Source organism: Chiroxiphia lanceolata, chromosome 3 (assembly GCF_009829145.1).
Source record: "Chiroxiphia lanceolata isolate bChiLan1 chromosome 3, bChiLan1.pri, whole genome shotgun sequence".
NCBI classification, from domain to species: domain Eukaryota; kingdom Metazoa; phylum Chordata; class Aves; order Passeriformes; family Pipridae; genus Chiroxiphia; species Chiroxiphia lanceolata.
In genome coordinates, this window is record NC_045639.1 from 71,448,435 (window position 1) to 71,469,987 (window position 21,553).

Consider the following 21,553-nt stretch of genomic DNA (forward strand, 5'->3'; position numbering starts at 1 on the left):
AGTAAGTCATTAGATCTGTGTGAAACTGGGGGAAAAAAGTGCTAATATTTAACTTTCCATCTTTATTTAAAATGGCAGTCCAAACTACAAGGTGTAGGCTTTGACACAGCCTCGAAGTTAAGGTTGACACTCATGTTCAAAGTAATAAACATCTGCTGTAATTTAAGATGTTGCATTATCAATATTAAGGTAATATTTTGGACTGTGAGTTGGAGCAGAAAGGGGTGATATGATAAACCTTTACAGCTCTGTGCTCTAAATCCCCTCTTAGACCAAAATTCTGCAACTAAAGGACATTCTTCCGAGTCCCATCTGCCTTTCCTGAATCTAGGTCTAATTTGGGAGTAAAAATTTGTGCCTTAGTGAATGAAAAGGTCATAGTTGTCTAATCTGGCCTTCAGTCTTGATTGTGGCATCTATTTTTAGTAGAAAAAAAACCCCATTACTCTGAGTCTCTGTTTCCAACTTTTAGGAGACTGAAGGCTTCTAAAATGTTTGCTAACTCAGAGAATATTGTCGTACTTTTAAAAATATTCTATTTTAATATTCCAGATCATTTAACAAATATTAATGAAGGTTGCTTTAATATCCTTGTCAGTCCACTGAACAAGGACAAGATATACAGGGAAGTTCAAGGTCAAACTGCAGAATCAAGAGTGGGACTTGTTGGCTCTTGTGCTTTACCTGCCAGACCATTCTTGCAATCTTAAAACTTAGGGACTCTTATGGGAAATCACTTGGTTGGTTTTTGGTTTTTTTCCTCATCTCCAGAGTATCTAGCTGATGCTAAATGTGCATTGCCAGAACTCCTGTTAGTGTCAGAATGGGATATTATGTAAGACAAAACCATTTCCATCATGTTCCACTGATGACCAGAATAGCTGTTTGGTGTTTTTGATGCAATAGTGTGAAAGCTGTGCACAACTAATATGTAAAACAAGTTTAAAAAGAAATACATTAGTGGGAAGTACTCAGTTTACCAAATAGTGAATTACCAGGTATTTCTAATAAATGTGTTTTCTGGGGAAGGACAGGCTACATGTAGCAAGTGGTATCAGTTCTTTGATGTTTGGTCACCAGCCCTGCTTTGAGAAGTAATGTTTTGGAATACTGCACATGTCCATCAACTGGACTGCTATGAGTGTGTTAAAATAAAGGATTTGTTTATAATTTTACCAAAGGAAGTAAACCAAATGCATTTTGAGACATGTAAATCACCTTTTAGCAGTGCAGCAGTCAGAGTTTTCACTTTTTTTAAACAAATGTTTCTGTTGCAAGACAAAAGGGAAGGATAAAATATGGAATTTGAGTAAAGAGCATCTGTGAAAAGAATGTGTCAGAGGGGAAAAAAGCATAGCTAGAAAGAAGGCCAATGCTGTTTGTTTACTGCTTTTGTTCTTTTAAATACTAAGCTTTTCCAGAGAGATTTAAAATAACAGATGTGAAGAGATTTAAATTTATTATAAGTTTTCAAAATTTTTTTAAGTCATGTGGGTTTTTTTTAGTGTCACATTAGAAGTAGTTGGTGGCGTGCTTTGTTGACTCATTTACAGACACCCTTGTTCCTCCAAAAGCAGTGAAGACATGTATTAATAGACCAATAAAACATGCCCTGTCATGTTCAGCAAGCACAAATACATCTGTTGAAAGCTTATGTGAACCATGTGCAAGATGTTTTGCAGGGTCTTGCTACTGGTAGAATGATTCATAGTTGCATTGGATTTTATTTATGTAAAATAGAAGTTCTTGAACTACCTAATTTAAAACTTGAATATGCAATTTAAAATTATTTCCATGTGTTTCTGCAGATTATTTGCCCATTGAGAACTAAACTAAAATTTGATATAAGTGATTCAGACATTTCAATCATTTTGTGCAACAGCAGATGGCTAAGAAAGAGCTGCCATGGTATGGAAATAAATTAAGTTTTCCCTTATACACTGTAGCTGAAGTTTTACATCGAAGTGTCTCTGACTTCTTCCTGGTTTTGCAAATGGGTTTTTGCACTTTGAAGACAGGTTTTTCATGCATATTTCCTTAATATGTTTTCAGCTGAACCACATATGAGCATCTTCTTTGGTGTGATAAATCAGACTGAGTTAAGTGCTGCTTTTGTATTGGGGATCTTTTTTGCCATTGCTAAAAGCTACCCGTCCTGATGGTTATGTTTGCATATTTTGTCCTGCAGTTTCATTTTCTAAAAGTTTTTTTGTTTCCTGTTTCCTGAGAGGATTGTTTCAAACACAGTTTAAAATTATGGAAGTAGCTTAATTAAAAAAAAAAAAATCTCAACTAGACAATTTCTAACAAAACAGTAACCGACCTTGCTGATAGTAAAATAGGAGCACCCTCAGCTGTTCTTAATTTCCCATAGGAAACGATGATTGACACAGTTGGATTTGTATATTTTCCCTGTATTCCCATGCTGACATTATGCAAACTGTATCTGGAGTTGGCTGTTTTCTTCTGGTGATGGTGAGGGGTTTGGCTCCCTTCTTCCAGTTTCTGCCACCCAGACAGCATCAGGAATGGTTGTGATCTGGACCAATTTTAGGCAACAGAACTTGTGAATGAGATCCCAGGCATTAGTTAATCAATTGTCTGAGCACTGTCAACTACAGCTGGAGTTAATTTGAGTTAGAAAAGGCTTTTATATGAAGGACTAAGGAGTCTTCTGAGCATGTTAATGTCCACTTTTATACCCACTGCTGACAAAACAAAACAAAGCTTAAAAAGCAGTGAAAATTTCTCTAAAAGTAGTAAGCACTGTCATGATGTCAGATTTTACAGCTTTTGCAATCTAGAACTAGTTTTTGTAATCTAGAACTAGTTTTTGTTTTCCCTTGATGTTTTTACAGTAGTGTTTAGATCTTGTCTTACATACCTTTATATGAATGTAGTGTGGTCGGTGAACGCTCTGTGTACAATATGAGTTAAGCTTGGGAAAAAATGACATTGTTGAAAAACTTTGCTGAAGAAAGGTTGTGTCTGTCTTCTTAAGCAACAGAAGATTTAGGGGTGTGTGGTCAGAAGAGGTTCTGTGATTAAAATCGGCTATATTCTGTCATACAAGTTCATATGCTAAGGCACATCCATACGGACATAATGCCTTCTTACAACTGGCTTGTTTCTGTAACCCAGAGATTTACAGTAGTTATGTTTTTTAAGATTTCAATACTGTATCTTCAAATATGTGTCCAGTTCTTGTCTTTTTTTTTTCTTCAAGTTAGATACTCATTTTAGATGCTTGAAGCTTCTACATGATGTTCATCTAGTGGACAGTAACTTTTTGTGCCGTCATTTTCAATCTGGTTATGAAATTCCAACTCGTTTAAGAATATGATTTTATAACAAATCATAGAATTAATTTCCTTGTATATGTTGAGTTGCAATAATTGTTTAAGCTTCTTCAGTTCCTGTAGTTGATATTTGATAATGTCTGCATTTCTCTTGCTGCTCAAAGGCTCCAGCAAGCAAATATTTTCAAGTTAGGGGTCTTCTGAAAGATTTTTTTTTTTTAACTTCAAAATTGTTTCAGGGTACTTTTCTAGAGTATTTTTGTCTTATTTGGATTCAGAACAAATGATTATAAAAATCACTGCCAATTTTCAATGTCATCCAGCGAATTTTAGTAAATACTGTTTTTTCACTGAGCAGATTGGTTGTTAAGGAAAAGATTGTGTTTCGTCTTCCAAGAGTTCCTGATTTTAAATTTCAAATAAATTGATCTATATCTGAGTGGAAAAAAAGAGACTTGATATATGCGGAACTACTTGAATTAAATGCTCATTTTGACATTTTGCCAGTCATGGGAATTTGCAGATGCTCTGGGATGAGTTAAGATATTAAAACAAAAATACTGAAACACGAGGAAAGTTTAGGCTTGACTTTGTAAGTTGTCATATGCATAATAGCAAACATGTGGTTTCTCTGTTCTTCACTTTCCTTGTATAACTTAATAGTATGTCTGAAAGCAAAGACATTTTGATATAGCTCTGTGTTACTTGGCGTTGCAGAATTCTCCTACTTCTTCCATTAGTCTCAAATTATCCTCTCCCTTGTAACACAGCACTTCTGGGTGATATCCATAAGGGAGGAAAATTAGAGCCGAACGGATGGATTCTATTTCATTTGTTACTGATTTCATGACAGATAATACCTTGCTAGAAAACTATAGGGTCACACAGAATTACTTCTTGCTCATTTCTAAGTAATTTAATTGACATCACTTTGAGAGGAAAAGCTTGTTATATAAAAGGGGTTTTTTATTACTCTTTTAAAGAATATCTTTTGGCCTAATGTATGCTACAGATTTAGCTGAACTGAAAAATTACAGAATTTATATGCTTGAAATTTTTTTTCTGTTGCTTCTCATTGCTAATTTTATTTTTTTCTAAGTAAAACAACTGTGGTCTTTTCAGGTTTTGGTCTTTTATTTTTTCCTCTCTTTAGAGAGTACCTAAAGGTGTGACAGTATCATGTATGTGAGACAGATGAAAGTCATGTCTATCTTTGAAGACCCGTTAGTGAAATAGTGCCATATTAACACCTTATAAGTCTAAGAAATGGCAGTTGAATTTGGGTTTGGGGAGAAAGTATTTTATTTGCATTAATTTAAAAATGCTTTGTGAAAAGTAATCCAAATTAATATTTTGGATATAAAAGGTTTTGAAAATGGTTGAACATTTCTGACCTTACAGTCAAGGTGATAAAGTTCAATAGAGGTATCATTGAGATCTCTGTCAGCCCCTGAGAAAGTTAATACCTGACACTTCTAAATCGCAACTTTAATACATTGTCATTCCCCACCCTTAACATGGGAGTAGAAGAGGTACAAATCATCCATTGCAGCACTTAATTTTTTCAATGCAGTCTATAAGAATATTTAATACCTTTTGTAATGTGTTTTTTTCTTCACCACAAAGGAGAAATTGTAGGGACTTCTCAAGTTTGTTTGGGATTATTGGTTCTTGGTAACTGGTAAGGGGCTGAAGTGTAGGTGTACTCTGGGGGGTTTTACTTTTGAGATTTGTTTTGTTATTGTCGTTTTGGAGTTTTGTTTGCGTTTTTTTTAACTCCCGAGTCCCTCATGAGGGATGTAGTTGGCTGTTAATGTTCAGTCATTAAGAAAATTATACAGTCATTAAGAAAAGATTTATACTGAATCTGTTGACAACTCCACATATTTTTCATTGTTCTTTTTGAGCAGAAAATGAAAAAGGTTTTTGTTTGAAGCTGCCAGTATATTTATTCCGATACTTTTCTCTAATCATCCCTAAAAACCACCTGTCTTTATTTGGCATCATGGCACCCAGAGTTTCGTTTGTTTTGTTACTTACCACATTACTCACCTGTGCCGCACTGTTCATGTCTGTGAGCTGACAAATCTGCAGTTTTGGTGTTTTCATGTTAACCTTTGTTTCGTTTTCAGGAGAACTGTCTTACAGATGATATTGGCGTATCTCGGTGGAAGGAGCAGGTTTTCCTGTCACATAGTGCCTTGCTGGCAAAGAGCTGCCAGGCTGCAATGGAGCTAGCAAAGCACAGCACTGAGATTCAGGACATGGCATTTCAGTATGGGAAGCATATGTCTATGAGTCATAAGGTATGCTTTTTCCTTAGGTTCTGGGATCTTAAATACAGCAAGGCTTGTAAGATGTGTTGATCTTGAGCTCTGTTATATACTGCCACTATGCTGTAGACTTTTGCCAGCAGGTCATTGTTGAGAGATTTTACTGCTACCTGGTGTGAAGATGTTTGTGGAAACTGCTGGTATGAACAGTGCTTGTGAACTAGCAAAATCACACTCCTGGCAAAGTAACTCATTACGTTCAAGCTTCTGTTAATGTCCCTGTAGCACATCTTTCTGCAGCAGCTTAAAACTTTACCTTACCTGCTCCTACATTCTTCCTAAAGCCACAATTCCAGTAGCAAAAGTTGCAGAAGGAAGCATGTCATAGAATATCCTGAGTTGGAAGGGTCATTGAGTCCAGCTCCTGGCCCTGCACAGAACCTAAAGAATACTACCGTGTGCCTGAGAGCATTGTCCAAATACATCTTGAACTCTGTCAGGCTTGGTGCCATGACCAGTTCCCTGAGGATCCCGCTCCAGTGCCCAACCACCCTGTGGGTGAAGAACCATTCCATAAAATCCAGTTTAAACCTCCCCTGAGGTTTAACCTCATTCCGTAAAATTCAATTTAAACCTCCCCTTCAGGACATTCCCTTGGGTCCTGTCACTGATTGCGAGAGAGAAGAGATCAGTGCCTGCATCTCCTCTTCCCCTCACAAGGAAGTTGTAGACTGCAATGATGTCTCTCCTCAGTCTCCTCTTCTTTAGGCTGAACAGACCAAGTGACCTCAGCCACTCCTCATACGGCTTCCCCTCAAGGCCTTTCCCCGTCTTCATTGCCCACCTTTGGACACTCTCCAATAGCTTTATATCTTTCTGATGTTGTGGTGCCCAAAGCTGCACACACTGTTCAAGGTGAGGCTACACCAGTGCAGAGCAGAGCGGGACAATCACTTCCTTTGACCAGCTGGTGATGCTTTGCCTGATGCCCCCCTAGACACAGTTGGCACTCCTGGCTGCCAGGGCACTGCTGACTCATATTCAACTTGCCATTGAACACCCAGGTCCCTTTCCACAGTGCTGATCTCCAGCCTCTTTTTTCCCAGTCTGTACATGATGTGTTGGATCTTGACTGCTACCATGCAGAGATTTGTACTGTGAGGCTCAACTGCTGTGGAGGTAACTTCCAGAGGGGGCAGCTTGAGAATAAGGAGGGAGACCACCACATCTGGACAGGAGCAGCCCGCACCTTTGCAGTAGTAGGATTTCCCACAGAAGGTTTCTGACCTCCACTAGAAGACTTTCAGTCTGCAGCTACTGCTAGTCCAAAGGAAAACACATAGTGGGGAACTCAAATCCTTGACACTCTTGTTTTGCCCTAAAGATCTGTTCCTGTTGTATTGCACCACTTGCAAGATTAGCCGTAGCTTGAGACAGGCAGACAGGCTTCTCATGTACTTCAGCTGAGTTGATTTAGATAGTTTCTAGTTCCTACAGGAGAAGGAAGTGGTTTTATAAAGCACAGTTTTACTGCCATAGAAATGCCACTGTATGCTATTACTAGGTACAATTCTACCAGAAAATTGCTTGTAGTGCAGCTATAGCCTTAATGTTTTGTGGATGCTTTAATATTAATGTATTCACTATTGACACATAGTTGTGTATAAAGGATTGCATAATTTTCCTAGAAAGCTCCTAGCTATGTAGCATTTCCTTTGTCAGAAGGAAGGTCATACTGCATTGGCTTCCTCAGGTACTGTAAAGTAGAATGTATTACCCTGCACAGATTAAAAACTGATCTTCTTCCCACCAAAGACTGGGTCATTTATATTTTTAATGCTTCCTGACACTCCACAGCTTCCTACACGGCTATGTCCTATGGCTTGCCCAGCTCTGTAAGCTGTCCTTTACCCACGTCTTTGCAGACTCTGTACATGCTTCTCTTTACCACAGCTTTCTACCACTGCAATGGTTTCACAACATCTTTCTGTCCCTCCCCCAAAGTTGAAAAAGTGCAACCCAAGTACAAGTGTCAAAGCAGAAAGTGGTGAGTAGGTGTAGAATCAGGATATGGACCTCAGTTTGGTGCGTGGGTGGATATGTAGACTGTTCCTGGGAACTGAAGAAATGTGTTCTTCTCTTTCAGCTACATTCAGACCTTCAGCCATTTGTTAAAGAAAGTTCGAGTGACACAATGGCCTTCAGTTTGAATTCTGCTCCTGCAATCCTTCATCAGGAATTCCTTGGAAGGGAGGCATGGATTAAGCAGATTAGAGAGGTAAATTAAAGCATTGTTTAGAATTTCCTGGTTTTGCCATTTATCTCTTCCTATCCATACTTTTAATCTTCAAAGAAACTTAGAAATTAACAACAGGTTTACCTATGCTCTCCAATGCTTACTATCTCTTCCATGCTTTCAAAATGTAGGGGAAATCTAGGGACCTGACAGTCAAGCTCTGTCAAACTTTTGTATGTCAGTGTAACAAACAGATTCATTTATGTGGAGCTTATGTCTGGTCCTCTGCAATACTTGTGCAGTCCCACATCTTAGTTTAAAGCTACTTTCACTGGCAGCTTAAAGCAAAGAACTTCAACAATCACAGTGCTTGAAAGGTAGACACATTTCCTTCTGCCAACTTGACTCTGGGAGCAGTAATTTTGCGTGAAAGGAGAAAGATTTGGGGGACTTGGCTTTTAGACTACTACAAAATATTTGTGAGATCTGATAACCTTATTCTTTGTTCTCTTATTCAGCTATTTTTTTCCTCTAACCCTTAGATGAGGAAGGCAATAAGATAGCTATGTGGTAGCTGTCTTGTTCCACAGCAGGAATCAGGTCCATGAATAGCTTCTTGGGTGTTTCTGAAACACAAATAGGTAACTGTAGAAGGCAGCAAGAAGGGAAAGGAGGGGGAAGCGCTGCAATGGCCAAAATTAAACACTCGTCAGTTGGACATGTTTTGTCTGTCTAAACAACAATCATGACTGCCATTTGGAAATTCCTGCTTGTAGTTACACAGATTTTTTGTTAAAAAGGCTGCTGCCTTCAATAAGAAGTTGGCTCTGTGCAAGCATATTCGTTCAAGATGTGTTGGTTGAATGGCTCCTTTCCTTGCTGGTTTAAAAGCAAGACTCTTGGCTCTTGAGTCCGAGCCTTTGCCTCATTCTGCATTCATGATGGCCAGGTTGCAGCCTACCTTCACATAATGAAAGCAAGGAGCATAGTCTCTTCAGCAGTAAAATTCTGGGAAGTATATGCAGACTCTACAGCTGTACAGTGGTGTGGAGTTGGGGAATCTTAAGGTGAAGCAAACCTATTGTCATTTTGAAGTTAGGGGCTGGTAGTTCACAATGCATGACAAAGAATTTTGGAATCTTACAGTCACAACACAAGGCCCATATGTGAGTTAAGTGTAAATGGATTTGGATTATTGCAGTTGGAGAATAATGGTATTTCCACAGCACGGTGTCTAAAAGCTTTGAAACAATTTCCCATCTGCAGAATCTAGAGGAGATTGCAGGACTCCAGGAGTGCTGTCTGTCTGCTTACTAAATTTTCATACCAAAAATGGGCATTATAGAAACAACAAAGCAGTTCTTTGTGAAGGAAGCCAGGGTGCAAAATGACATGTACTATGCAGAAGTATTTGCTGTCTACTGCTACTTCATACATTTATACATATACGTATGTATACTTTATACATGGTATTTACTATACCGAAAGTGTTCAGACCTTCATGATGCAGTCATCATCACTTTGTATAAGAAGAAAGGAGTTAAATCAGACTGTTCAAATTACCATGGTATTACTCTGCTCTCCATTGCTGGCAAAACCCTGGCAAGAATACTCTTGAACAGACTAATACCCGCTATAGCAGAAGGAATTCTACCTGAAAGCCAATGTGGTTTCAGAGCCAACAGGAGCACCACAGACATGGTATTTGTTCTCAGACAACTGCAAGAGAAGTGTAGGGAACAGAATAAAAGTCTCTATGTAACCTTTGTTGATCTCACCAAGGCTTTCAATACTGTGAGCAGAAAAGGTCTGTGGCAGATTTTGGAACGTTTAGGGTGTCCCTCCAAGTTCCTTAAAATGATCATCTCACTCCATGAGGATCAACACGGCCAAGTCAGATATGGCAGTGCACTTTCTGAGCCCTTTCTAATTACCAATGGTGTGAAACAAGGCTGTGTTCTCGCACCACCCCTATTCACAATCTTTTTCAGCATGATGCTCCAAAGGGCCATGGCAGACCTTGATGATCAGGACGGTATCTACATTCAATACCGTACTGATGGAAGCCTTTTCAACCTAAGGTGACTGAAGGCCCACACCAAGACCTTAAATCATCTTGTCCAGGAGCTGCTTTATGCTGATAATGCCGCCCTTGTGGCCCACACAGAAGCAGCTCTGCAGCATTTAACATCCTGCTTTGCAGATGCTGCTGAGCTCTTTGGGCTGGAAGTCAGCTTAAAGAAGACAGAAGTTCTCTATCAACCTGCACCTCAGGAAGTCTTCCATCATCCCCATATCACCATTGGCCAATCAGAGCTCAAATCAGTCCAGCAGTTTAATTACCTAGGCAGCCTCATCTCCTCGGATGGTAAGATTGATGGAGAGATAGACAACAGGTTAGCTAAGTCATATAGTGCTTTTGGAAAACTCCATAAAAGAGTATGGCACAATAAACACTTGAAGAAAAGTACCAAGATCAGTATTTACAGAGCCATTGTGCTGTCTACTCTTTTATATGGTTCCAAATCATGGGTCATCTACCGCCACCACCTGCGTCTCCTAGAACACTTCCATCAAGGCTGTCTCCGTACAATCCTAAACATCCACTGGTCAGATTATGTGACCAATACATCTGTTCTAGAACAAGCAGCAGTCACAAGTATTGAGGCCACGTTGCTGAGAACACAGCTGCATTGGGCAGGACATGTCTCAAGGATGAAGGACCACCGCCTCCCTAAGATCTTGCTTTATGGTGAACTTGCCACCGGCTGCCACAAGAGAGGAGCCCCAAAGAGAAGATACAAGGACTCCCTGAAACAACATCTCAGCCTTGGCCATATTGATCATCATAACTGGTCTACTCTGGCCTCAAAGCGGGAGGCCTAGAGACACACCATCTGTAACACTGCCGCTTCCTTTGAGAACGCACACAGGATCACTCTTGAGGAGAAAAGACAATGCAGAAAGAACCATGTCTTGCAGAATATACCACCTAAGGAGTCTTTCTGTTGTGCCTTTTGCAATCGGACATGTCTATCTCATATTGGCCTTATTAGCCACCAGCGTGCTTGTAACAAATGTGGATAGAGCCTTTCCCAAATCTTCATTTGCGAAGCCTAGCCATGATGATGATGATACTATACTACTCAGCTAACTACTCACTGCAACATAGAATATCTCGCTCAGGAGCCTTTCTTCGCTTGTGTTGGTTTAGAAAGAAAGATCATCTTTCGTTAACTACAAGCTCTTTAAGATGTCATCCGTAGTCACTTTGACTGTGTGACATTCAGTGTTGGCCAAGCACTCAAACCAGAGACTTCATCATATTGGCAATGCTCATAAGCCACCCTCATGTGCAATGTCATTGTATGGTTTAAATAGCTAAAGCACATGCAGTCCACTCAGTCCGTGTCAGAAGCTTAACCAGTTGAGCAAATCTGATGTAAAAGGTAAAAAAGATCTGTGTGTCTGAGATGAGAGTCAGAAAAAGTCAAACTGCTGTGAGGGTAAAAAACACAAAAAAAGCAAAGTTAGTACAACTATGCAGTTGTAGTAAAGAAGGCTTTGGAGACAGATTGGGTAAGGTTGCTGCTTGGAGAAGCACAACTGCCATTGACTTGAATGCTTGACAGGAACAGATCATGAGGAAATATTCTTGTTGTTGGTTATAAGAGCAGGAGGAAGCAGGGGGAGCACACCTCTTCTGGTATTGCTGAGACCAAAAAATATCTTCCAAAAAACATGTCAGATTCTCTGCTGCAGTGTGAATCTGCATATAGACAATCACTTGTTAAGGAACATGCTTCTGGTGTGTTTTGCTACTCCCAAGTTCTATCAGGCTGTTTTCTTAATATTCATTCCAGAAAAGCTGCCTCTTGAGAAGATTAAAGAGAGAAGCAAAGAGATTTGGTGGATCAGTCGCCTTTCTCCTTCAGAAGAATCAGCTCTGTTATCTACTGTTTTCCTTCATTTTCCATTTGTTTAGTCTCTCAAGGGTTCTTTTCTCTATTTTATTTTTCCTCCCGTACAAAAATTAATTTATTTTCCAAATCTGTGCCATCTTGGCAACATCTCTTTAAAGCTGTGCTTGCCACATAGTGTTCCTCTTCAGTGTGGGCTTCAGCTCTTCTCCTTGTGCCTGTTGTCTGCTCCTTTTGGCTGATCTCTCAAGTGCCCACAGAGGGCATGGAGAGGTAGTGGTCCTAAACTACATCTTTTCAGGAGACACATTCCAGAAGAACTGAGATTTGTGGTCTTTCCTTGTGGAAGCTAGAGGGAAAGAAACAGGTGATTTTTTTCTTTAATGTGCCTGAAAAAAGAAGAGCTGTGGTTGAATGAAGTGATAATGACATTGGATCTGACCTCAGGGAAGGGCTTTCAGGGTGGTTAAGCGGGAATACTCTGGTTCTGTCAGAGCACTGCCACTGAGTGAGAAAAACATCTTCCTGTCTACATCATCCTGTAACAAAATTGAGGAAGTTGGATCTCTGCAAATATTCATCAGGATCTATGTATTCCGAATTGGAAGGGACCCACAAGGATTATAGAGTCCAACTCAAGTGAATGGCCTGTACAGGGATCAAACCCACAACCTTGGGTGTTATTAGCACCATGCTCTAAGTAACTGAGCTGTCTCAGGGTCTACTATGTACTTGCCTGCATCTGGGCAAGAAGAAATGTAAAGTTTATTCATATTTCTTTCTGAAAGTATTAGGAGTTACAGGTTGTATGTCTCTCTCTCTCTCTCTCTCTCTCTCACTAAAAGGGTGATGCTGAAGCTTAAATACAATTCTAAACCAAAAAGCACCTCTAACCCAGGTGTAAGAGCACTGACAGCATCCAACATCCTCTTTTGAAAGCTGTAGACTATTACCTAGTGCAAATCACTGTAGATATACAGAGTTCTCTTTTAAGAAAATAAGTCCTGTTATTGCTGATAGGGAGTAGAGCTTATTTCAAAATCTCATGGGAGGGATTAATTAATGCAAACAGCAAGATCTCTTAAGACCAAAACATTTTGGATTCAACAAATGTTTAACTACAAGTCATAATAAAAAAGCCTAAAAATTACATTAAGTATCTGCAGCTCTCATCTGAAAAAGAACCATGTTGTAAAAGCTGGTAACACATTTAGTTGTATTTTAAGGTTTTCTGTATCAGATTCCTAAAGAAAGTCAGTTATGTTTAAAGTAGTAGCTCTTTTAATTGCATTCTTTATTCTTGCAACTCTAGTTTGTAGTATATAATGTCTTATATAAAATCTCTTTCTTTTTAAGGCACAAGGAAAAGGAAACATAATGGACTACAAAAAGGTTGGTAAATTACATTTATAATTCATTTTTAATATTTTTTAAATATTTTCAAGGATATTCTTGATAATTGAAGAAAACTTCCTTATCAAAGTTAGGCTATAATTTGTGCATGTGTATATGAAGGGAGAAAAATGGCTCATGCCATTTCTTGATTTTAAAAAGCCAGTAACAGCTGTACGGTAACTATCAAATGTATCTATTTAATGATAGAATTTTAATAATGTATTTAATAGTAGTAATTTAATAATTAGTAGACATTGAATGATCATTTTTGCTGTTATTTCTCCCATTTACTTCCCCAAACTTGGTTTTGAAACCAGGATTCTGATGGCTTTTTCTGTCTTTTTTTTCTTAGAGCCATTTGCAGGTTAGATCCCATCACTGGTCTCTCTATTTTGGTAGAGTATGCTGTTAATTTTTTTTTTAATCTTGCCTTAGTTCCAAGCCATCTATTAAAAAATATACATACACATTTTATAATAATTTGTGTTTCTTCCAGTCCCCATTACAACTTTTAGCTGAGTCACCACTATATTTGCTGCTCCTCTATGATAAAGGCAGACCTGACTACGTAGCTGGAAGTAGCTGGGACACCCTAAAGCTCTTAGAGAGCTGCAGGAGATGGCTGAGAAAGTTCCCCTGGTTAAATATTTGAGCACAACATGGTTGTGGTAGAGACAGATGATGACATCGTGTCCCCAACTCACTGAGTATGACTTGTTCTGAGTCTTAAGTAGATTGTGAAGGCCCAGCCAGTTATCTCCAGCATCAGTGGGAAATAATATATAAATTATTGAGCCACATGCATGATTGAGAATTGCTTCTTGAACTGGGGCCTGAAGAGTGTTGCAGCTCTGACTGATTGCTGCTAGTATGGAAGGCTAACACACAAGTACAGGTCAGATTATTTAAATTATTCTGTATTAAGAAAAACTGTGATTTGGATTATTAGAAAAACTCTGTCCTTCCTCTTAGAACTTAAAAAGGATCTTAACCTTACCTTGCTACTTAAAATCATTGTGCTTTTAGGTTTTTCTCTACAACAGTCACAGTTGTATCAGTTTTCTTTTTTCTAAATCACCACTGAGAGCACTAAATTTACTCTTCAAATATGTCTGTGAGGCACTTCTGTGAATGTTTAAGCCAAGCCACTTGCTTTTGTAAGTCCAGAAGGGGTTTTCTCCTTTTAATTGTTTCAACTGTAGTCCATAAAATGTCATTCCTGTACTTTAAAAACAAGAGGGGGGAAGAAAAGCATCTAAAATTGCTTTACTAAATTAAACATTTGTCAGTATATTCTGTATTTTGACTGAAATTATTTCATATCTTGGATCCTACACATGAAATTTAAAAACTTATACTAGGCTTAGGCAATTTGGACACTTGAAAAAAAGGTAAGGAAGGAGAAAAAACCCTTTGAGTTTTGTATTTTGAGCAACTGACTTCTGGCAGAAAGCACGTGATTTTTATTAGCTTCGGGTAATTATCTCTTGCACAAGCACAGCTATTATGAGTTTAATAATGATAGTGAAGAATTCTACATGGTTTTTGTGAACTCAAACAGTAATCAACTTTGGCTTTTGTAGACGTCAGTTTTAAAACTATGATGTCGAATCCTTCTTTTCTATGTTTCTTTTTTTAATATAAAAGTTGTCATTAATTACATCCATGCTAAATGAACTCAGTAACCTGTAGGTCACCCCAGCAGAGTAACTTGGCCAGTACGTAGAGAGCGTGTGCAGTACAAAGTAGTATTTATTCTTTTGCTCTTTGCTGTGTTGCCTTTTCTCCTTGTGTTTTGCACAGTGCTCAGTCTTTTCTTCTCAGCATCACAGTCCTTTCTCATCTTTCTGTTCAGTTGCTAGAATTACTTTAACGTTTCTAATCAAAGCAGGGGGCTTGTTTCTTACTGAGTGTCCAAAATATCTCAATTTTGAGACCGATTAAGAATTTTGAATTGTTCTTCTGATGCATATTATATTAAAGTGGTATCCGTGATTTCTTTCACAGATAAAAAAATCTGCATTGTCCTAGCAAGTTTAGTGAGGTCTCTGACACAAATGTAGAAGTGAAATACTTTGTATGAATTTCATTAGGTCTGAGACTGTCATGTCAATAAGTTCACTATGTTCTGCAAATTTTTTAGGTTTTTTCCTCCCAGCTTTGCTCAATCTTTTTATGAGAAGGACTTTGCTATCACAAAAGGATTAAGGTCTGTTTCTGAATGTATTTTCTCACATTAGTATCTGAATGTTTCACTCTGTTTTTTCCTACACCATCACACCACATCCAGGCAAATTATTGATACATCATTGTGGTGTTTGAAAGTCTCTTACAGAGATGAAAAAGTAATTTCAGCTGTTTTAGTGGGGTTTCTCAGCTAACAAAAGGGAAAGTACCAATGTATGGCAGGGATGAAATTCATGTGTGTCATTGAAAGAAACAGCAACTTTCCTGTCACCCTCATTTGTATGTGGCAAATATCTCAGACTTTTTGAAGTCAAAAAGCTTTTACCCATTTTACATCTACTTTGCATGCAAGATAAGATGTGTAATTCTGAAACAGCAAATTGAGATTATCAGTTTGTTACCGTTTGATAATATTGATTTAAAACTTCTCTAAAGTCAAGGCCTTAATGGTTCTTGGCATTATACAGATTTGTTAAATGAGTGTTAAAAAGGCACAACTAGTAGCAGAAGTGAGAAAGCCAGGAATAATTCTTGTTTTCTGGCCAAGGCTCTAGAAAAATTATAAGATTACACTAAATAAAGAAATTAATCCTGGGTTTTGCAGCCAATGAGTATGCTATGCAAGGATTTGTTGTTTTTCTAAACGCAATATTCATAAAAGATAAATTAAGTGAAAGAGGATGTAGCAAAACTTCTTTTTTTTTTACTGTAGCCCTGTCCATTTGCTCTGCTGTCTGTTATAGAGGCAAACTATGGCATGGGAAATACTATGTAGTATGCTGTGACATACTTTCTTGATTTGTATATGAAATATTATATATATGAAATATTGTACATGACACCAACACAGGGAGCAGAGTTTGTACAGTGCTGGAAGAGCATTTCCCATTTGACAGGAAAGAGAAAAAAGATGGGAAAGGTCACATTTGGAAAAAAGGAGGTTTCTCAGTGGTAGCCTATTGTCATGCAGCTAATAAATAACACTAACACAGTACCATCCAGTTGTGTTAGCAAGAGGTGCATGACTGCCCTTCCTCACTTCACTGCTGACCACCACGGTGAGTTCATTCATCCTGCTGCAGTGCAGCCCCATGGTGTAAATGACAGTAGTCCCACGGTTTTGTTTAAATGCCAGAGAATCATCATGAGATGTGTCATGGGACAAACCAAAACCATTCAGATTAGGCAGTTTTCTTATTTTTTGAAATTAATGTCTGAATTATCAAGGTGTACATCCGGTATCAACAACCAGTTGCATCTTTATAGTCAGTGGGCATTTTCCCGCTTCTTTGGTATGAGAGTTCAGCGCAACTGTTGTTTCACTAAAGCAAACAACCATCACATTTTTTAACATAAATATGAAGTTGATTGCTTGTGTGTATGTGTTTTACATTAATGGGATTTAAGGAAGTTATGCTTTTTGGTAAAAAGTCATCACAAGTACTATTGTTTAGATTTAAAAGCTAGTGGGTCTTGTTCAAAAGTTCTGTGTGAAAGACACGGAAAGGCCTAAGGAAGAGGAGTTGGTATCTCTTCTAAAATAACAAAGAGTCTGTACAATCACTCCGTCTCTGAGGATGACTTATAATTTTTTGGCAAAGTGTAGTATAAGAAGTGTGTAACAGCAGTGCTCCTTGTAAGCAGGCCATCTTTCCTCTGCTCTTGGGGGCAACCCTCATCAGATTTGGTCTCATCCTATTTATAGTGTAGCTTTTAGTTTGAAGTAAAAAGAAAATTCTTCTGTTTGTCAGATGAGTAAGGAAAATAAATCCTACTCTACTTATGGAAGTTTTCTGCAAAGTGTCTGGGCCCTTTGAAGATGCATTTATTTACCTTTGTACAGAAGAAATTTCTAATAAAATATTGGATAAATACTGCCCCAGTTTCAGCTGACATATTCTGCATGTAGCCAACAAAGATTTAAAAAAAAAAAAAAATAAAATCTTATGACATTACAAAGTGATGCAAATAAGTGATCGTCCATCCCATTTTGAGAACGTAAAGCACAAGCCTGTGTCCAACCACAAAAACTCCAAGAGTGGTTGCTGAAACATTCCAAAGTACTTAGAAAAGAATGGAAAAAACCTGACAAAATTAATCTACTACCTGTGAAACACATCATACCTTTTTGAAGTAGCATTTCAGCAGTCTAAAGCACCAGTGCATATCGAGCATGCTGTTCCCACAAAAGAGAAAACAAATTTAGAAAAGCCAGTGCAAAACACTCCATACACCTATAGTGTTGTTCAGTCGCTCAGCCACAGATCAATTTAGATTTTGGGGTTTGGGTTTTCTTTTTATTTCAGCAAATACTGTGCACTGCAAAAATGTAGAATGTTTTAGCTCACTTCAAGATCAGAGAAAATGCATGATGTTTGAAGATTTCGTTATATAATAAATTAAGCTGGTTTAGGATCATTCTTCTAAAATAACAACATAAAAAAAATTCTGAAGTTACTTGTTGATATCTTATCACTGAAATAATTAATCCTAAGTTTGACTATTGCAAAAAAAAAAAAATTAGGAATTTCAGTGTTCTCATTCTCCTATTGCACATAAAGTCTAGTACAGCCAAAATACTCACCAATCTCTCCGCCCCCGATTTATTGTTCCCTACAGGTAGCACTGTCTGAAAGGAATCTTCTTTACTTTGGCTAGTGAGGCAGAAATGTCTTAGCAGAGAGAATTTGAAATTAGTTGTCTTTGTACTTGAACACCTGCTTACTTTTTGACTCCTTTAATTCTTCAGTCTCCAAAATCCAGCAGTTCTTAGCTTGCCCCTTTGACCTCTTGCTGCCCTCAGACCAGCCGTTCTGTCCAACAGCAATCCAGAGCAGTTGGTCTGAAAGGCAAATACTTAACTGCTGTGGTACAGATGAGAAACGATCCCTTTGCCTTTTTGAAACAAATGGTCTGGGAAACATAGTACTTTGAACTCTACTTTATTCACAGAATTGTACAATAATTTAAGTCTGAAGGGACCTCTGAGGGTTGTCTGGTCCAGCCCCTCGCTCAAAGCAGAGCCCATATGGGTTTGCTCAGTTAACTTTTGAGTATCTGCAAGGACAGAGATTGCACAGCCAGCCTGAACAGCCTGACCAGTGCTTGACCCCCCTCCTGATGGAAAAGAATTTCCTTGGGTCTAATCAGCATTTCCCATGCTGCAACCTGTGCCCATTACCTCTCATCCCTTCCATGTACACCTCTGAGAAGAGCCCAGTTCTGGCTCCTGGCCCGTGAGGTAGTTGGGACAGTAGTAACAGCCTTCTCTTCTTATGGCTGAACGAAACAATTCCAGCATTTTCTTGCAGAGCATGTACTGCTCCAGGCCCATATCACCTGGGTAGCCTCCCACTGCACTTGCTGCAGCACAGCAATGTCTTTCACTTAATGGGAAGCCCAAAATTGGGCACAGCACTCCAGACTCAGTCCCAACAGCCCCAAATAGAGGCAGTAGTTGCTTGCTGTATACACTTGCTAACACAGCCTGAGAAGTGGTTTATGATCTTTGCTTTAAGGACACACTACTTCAAGAAAAAAAAAAGTGTGTCAATAACTAACTATGAAGGAAAAGGAGTGTAGCTGAAACACCAGAAAAATAGCTTGTGGTGTGTATTGGTCACTGATTTAAATCTAGTGGAGTGTGGTCAAGCCTGGTAAGGGGCAGATTCTTTTAGATGTATTTATGTACCCTATGTGAAACTAGCAGTTGGTTTGAGTTTCAACATCACCATTTAATTAACTTTTTTTATATTTGTAACAAACCTGTAGACTCTAAAAGCTGTGTAGATCCTATCACGATTGTTAATCCAAATGCAGAATATCCCTTATGAATGTGCCGAAATACTTAATAAAAGACTTCCAAACATTAATGCTTCAAAGTAGGAGCAGAAATATGAATCCACTACAATTTTATGTATCGTATGATCTAGGCAGCACAGGGTTTTTTTCATTATCTTAAGACAGTGAAGATTATGATGGTGCTGGGTTTTTTAGTTCTTAGAATCATAGGACAACATTCAGAGGTAAAACTTTGGGTTCTGAGTGAGGCAAAACTGTCAAGCCTGGTCAGTATCTGAATGTGTTGAGGAAAACAGAAGATGCTGAAGAAAACTGTGCTGATATACTGGGAAGGAAATCACTTATCATCTGAGTTTAAACTTGGCTGTGCTATTGGAAGACTACTCTATAAGCTGAATTTAAATAACCAGTCACCAGTTGGTGATTTTTTGGTGTCTCAGCACCTTTAGAAAAAGGAGGGCTGTAGTGCTTTTTTTCCTATGGAGTTATTTCCTGTATTTCTCTAATAACTATCCTACTACCAAATGCCAAATTTGTACTTCCTTTTTTTCTTTTACAACCCCAGCTGAGATAGAGGTAGCATGCAGTCTGGTTAGTTCAGACTGCTTTGCCTCTGTGTATGCTCATTTGAGTTGACCAGCCACTTCTGCAAATGGAATACAAAAGAGGTAAGTTTTTGAGGACTGTAAGTTGTTCATTTCATACAATAATCTTTAGCTGAAAAGCTGAGGAAGGAGCTGCCAGAGGAGTGGGTATTTTTTGTTTTGACGTTCCTTGAACTTTGCTTGGAAACGTTCAATAGCGAATTAGTCTGATTTTTGTGTAGTGATTTCTCTGCGTATAGTTTGACACGAGCTTTGCAATTGTATGGGCTTCAAAGCAGTCCGTGTGTCTAAGGACTTACTCGAGACAAGCGTGTAAATGGATTGCGTCCTTGTGTTAGGATTCTCCCCCTGACACAGATTGTGCTGTTTCGACTAAGTCATGGTACATATGTGCGATCATACATATGCCTAAGCTGAGCTCCTCTGACCTTTGACCAAATTGAAGACTTTCTAGGAGCTATTTTCTTTGCTGTTTACATCCCAATATATACTCACATGAGTATTAGAAGGCGTGCTAATCCTTTTTAATAAGCTTTAGCAAATCAGCAGAGTTTGCTTCAAGATGTGTGGGTTCCACTGTCTCACAAGGTTGTGCCTCAAAGAAAGGGAAAGAGACACCTTTTCACACTGCTAGCATGCCTCGTCTCACCTATCCCCACCTTTGCTGCAGAGCCATGAATATGTGGCTGATTCTCATTCATTAGAAGACATGTGGAATTAGCTGTGCAATGCATTTATGCCTCAGGGCAAGTTCCTTTCCAGCACACAGTGCAGGAAGATTGTAACTGAAGTGAGAATAAAATTTTTATGAACTGGGACTTGAACACTCAAGTGCTGTAATATGCTTTCAGCTGATTTCATCTTTAAATACAGATAATGAATCCACTCCAGTTTGTATTCAGATAAGAAGTGTCATTCATTCTGTATGAATGCAAGTGTGTATAGAAAGCGGGTAACTTTCCATTTGGTCATATCTCAGGATTATTTTATTTTTACATTATTTTAACTAGATAGGTAAGGTCATACTGATGTATTTTTAAACGAAGCAATGAGCTCTGTATTGGTGGAAAACATGACTTATAAAACCTTGTATAGTTTGTTACTGTAGATACCTATGTGCAGGAAAAGCCCCTCTTTTAAAAGCTGGTACAGTGAAGTAAGATGGCTGTGAAAGCCAGGTGGGGCACATTAAAGATCATGAAATGCTTTAATGCTTTTGGAATAATCAAATCCCAGAGATCCACCTGGCCTTGATTCCCAGGCTCTGGCATGAGGCATCAGGCTAGAGTTGGTCTGGGAACACCTGTATTTTAGAGTGGAAAATGTAACCGTGTTTTGTGGCAGTCTCATGATGCTGTTCAAGAAAAAATAATAACTAAAGATAAAAATACCCTTAATAAGAGCGTTTGCTGTTTAGAGCTTCTGCTGAGTTCAGGTACTGGGAAAAAAACATGTTTTGTTTCTAATTTTTGTGTTATTTCATAAGAAATTTAACCTAGTTTGCCCTGAAATGTCTGTTATTCCATGAAAATATTTTCTTTCTCATATGGTGCATCACCAAGCCTTTGTCAAATTCCATAGCCTTAGTGAGAAGGAGGAGTTTGCATGGATGTAGCTCAGTATGATAGTTTAACACATTTTGCTGACACAATTTCCTTTTGTCCACTCTGACACATGTAATCACGTGGTCTATAAATAGAAACTTGTATTACAAAAGACACGCATTCAACGTGTGTCATCCTATGCCGGTTTCCAAAAACAGGTGATAAGATGGGTGTTCATGAAATGCAGGTTTTGACTGCAGAAAACAAGAGTGAGTGGCTGGTTTGCCAGTTCT

General features: G+C 38.5%; 1 protein-coding gene and 1 long non-coding RNA gene across 2 annotated transcripts in view; one reads left to right on the forward strand and one right to left on the reverse strand.

Moving 5' to 3' along the window:
• PDSS2 (decaprenyl diphosphate synthase subunit 2) overlaps nucleotides 1-21,553 on the forward strand; it is a 118,223-nt gene that overhangs the window by 94,108 nt on the left and 2,562 nt on the right. Inside the window, exons 6-8 of the mRNA XM_032683721.1 lie at nucleotides 5,432-5,605; nucleotides 7,719-7,850; nucleotides 13,085-13,120. Coding sequence (XP_032539612.1) covers nucleotides 5,432-5,605; nucleotides 7,719-7,850; nucleotides 13,085-13,120 — 342 coding nt within the window. The remainder of the gene's footprint in view (nucleotides 1-5,431; nucleotides 5,606-7,718; nucleotides 7,851-13,084; nucleotides 13,121-21,553) is intronic.
• LOC116784784 lies at nucleotides 11,817-20,682 on the reverse strand. The gene is made up of 2 exons (XR_004356243.1): nucleotides 20,212-20,682; nucleotides 11,817-12,077 (listed from the first exon to the last, which is right to left on the reverse strand). It is a non-coding gene; the product is annotated as an uncharacterized LOC116784784 (long non-coding RNA).